Source organism: Lactuca virosa, chromosome 3 (assembly GCF_052849685.1).
Source record: "Lactuca virosa cultivar CGN04683 chromosome 3, Lactuca_virosa_CGN04683_v6, whole genome shotgun sequence".
In the NCBI taxonomy this organism is placed as follows: Eukaryota; Viridiplantae; Streptophyta; class Magnoliopsida; order Asterales; family Asteraceae; genus Lactuca; species Lactuca virosa.
The window spans coordinates 257,913,634-257,915,836 of record NC_136428.1 but is presented as its reverse complement, the minus strand read 5'-3'; the positions used below and the strand labels follow the sequence as shown (position 1 = coordinate 257,915,836).

At 36.4% G+C, this 2,203-nt stretch overlaps 1 protein-coding gene across 1 annotated transcript; it reads right to left on the bottom strand.

Annotated features, from left to right (window-relative positions):
- Positions 1-1,533: 1,533 nt before the first annotated feature.
- On the bottom strand, positions 1,534-1,911 carry LOC145164552 (uncharacterized). Its single transcript, XM_079083264.1, has one exon. It carries the CDS (start codon positions 1,909-1,911, stop codon positions 1,534-1,536), a length of 378 nt encoding a protein of 125 aa, XP_078939390.1.
- Positions 1,912-2,203: the final 292 nt, after the last annotated feature.

The window sequence follows — 2,203 nt, the reverse complement described above, 5'->3', positions numbered from 1 at the left end:
TGGTACACGAAGATTCGAAGAGTATTACTGTATTCCATCACACTTCTTACAAATTGAAGACTTCGACTAGGATTACAAAGGGGGAGATTGTAAGGGTCGAATTATTGTAATTAGTCGAAGTATGTTTTGAACTCTTCAAATATTTTGTAATGTATTTTACTAGGGCTCTTTTATTTGAAGCTTTAGAGTCAATGCCTTAGTATATTTTTTGTATGCTTTCAGTTCCCTATAAATAGGGTTATTTACTAGAGTTAGATAAGAACTTTTACAGACTTGTCTACTATTCTCTGTAAAGAATTCGAAAGCATAATAGAGCATAACAAGATCATATTTACATCGTGTGTTCAAATCTCATATTCTTACTTGAATTCATACTCTGATTAATTCATTACTCGATTCATTGGTTCATCATTCACCACCACGATCTAATCGTATGGTTTTAATCTTTTTACCAAGTTGATTCTGTACTTCATTTTGGAAAACCTTGAAGATATTGAATGCTTCATATTTGTGTTTCATGAGATACACCTATCCAAATCTATTGTAATCATCAGTGAATATAACGAAGTATCTTTCACCGCTTCTGGTCATTGTTCTAAAAGGTCCACATGCATCAGTATGTATGAGTTCTAATAGATCTGAAGTTCTTTCACCAACACCGATAAAAGGAGCTTTGGTCATATTTCCACATAGACATGGTTCACATACATCAAAAGACTCTGAGCCTGTTGACTCTAAGATCGCATCCTTTTGGAGCTTAGCAATGCGAGTTTTACTTATGTGCCCAACTCAACAATGCCATAAATAAGTTTTATTTGAGTATAACTTTGTTTTCTTATTTAAGTTGAACATTGAATTATCCTTTTTGTATGAACCATTTAAATCAATATCATATATTCCATTTTTGCGACTATTCTCAAAATAGAACACATTATCTGTAAACACGGAAATGTTTTCAGAATCAAAGTCAAACTTATAACGAAAACCTTGTTCATACAAGCGAGAATTAGAAATAATATTCCTATTTATACTAGGTACATAACAAAAATTGTTCAAAATAAGATTAAGGCCATTTGGAAGCAAAAGATGATATTGTCATATGGCTTTGACAGCTACTCGATTGCCATTGCCAACATGAAGTTCCAAATCGCCATCTCTTAGTTCTCTAACATTCTTTAGTCCCTGCAAATCATTGCAGATGATAGTAACACTTCCATTATCGAATACCCAAGAATTAGTATGGAATGTAAGCAATTCAATCACATATATACCTGAGGTGCCAACCTGGTTGGCCTTGATCTTCTTAATTTCCTCTAGGTATTTGGGACAGTTCCGCTTCCAGTGTCCCATTTCATTGCAGTGAAAGCAATCAGAGTCAGCAGCAGACTTGGGTTTAGGAGTTGGGTTAGTAGAAGGAGGCTTCCTTTTACCCTTTCCCTTGCCCTTGCCTTTCTTGGCATCTTTTCCTTTCCCCTTACCGGTATTATTATCGGTTTTCTTCTTGGAGATTTGACCCTCACGGATCATCAACACTTAATTGTTCCCAAATTTCTTGATGCTTGCCTCAACATTTATGAGCGTGTTATGAAGCTCATTAATGCTCCTCTCCCAGTCATTCATTGTGAAGATCATCACAAATTGGTTAAATGACTTAGGCAATGAGGCTAGGATCACATCGGTCGCTAGCTCATCCCCAAATGGGTATCCGAGGCGAGCAAGTTGCTCAACATAAGCTTTCATTTTGAGTACATGTACACTCATAGAAGATCCCTCCGCCATCTTGCAATCAGTGAAAGCATTCAAGGTCTCAAACCTCTCTTGCTTAGCCTGAACTTGAAACATGACTCTCAGTTGTTCAATCATTTCAAATGCTTCATGAAACTCAAAAGTTTTCTGAAGTTTAGAAGTCATAGTTGCAAGCATGATGCAAGCCACTTCGGTTGAATCATTAATATATTTTGCCCGAGCATCTTTCGATGCTTTGGCAGCATTTGCTGGGAGCTCTTCTGGGATAGGTTCATCAAGGACATAGTCCTTTTTCTCAAGCTTGAGGACAATTCTCAGTTATCTGAACCAATCAAGAAAGTTGGGTCCACTTAGTTTTTCTTTTTCGAGGATGGATTGGATGGTGAGTGATGAGGCTGTTACAGTTGGGGTAGTCATCTACAAAATTATAAGATTCATTTTAATATCTTTGATATAA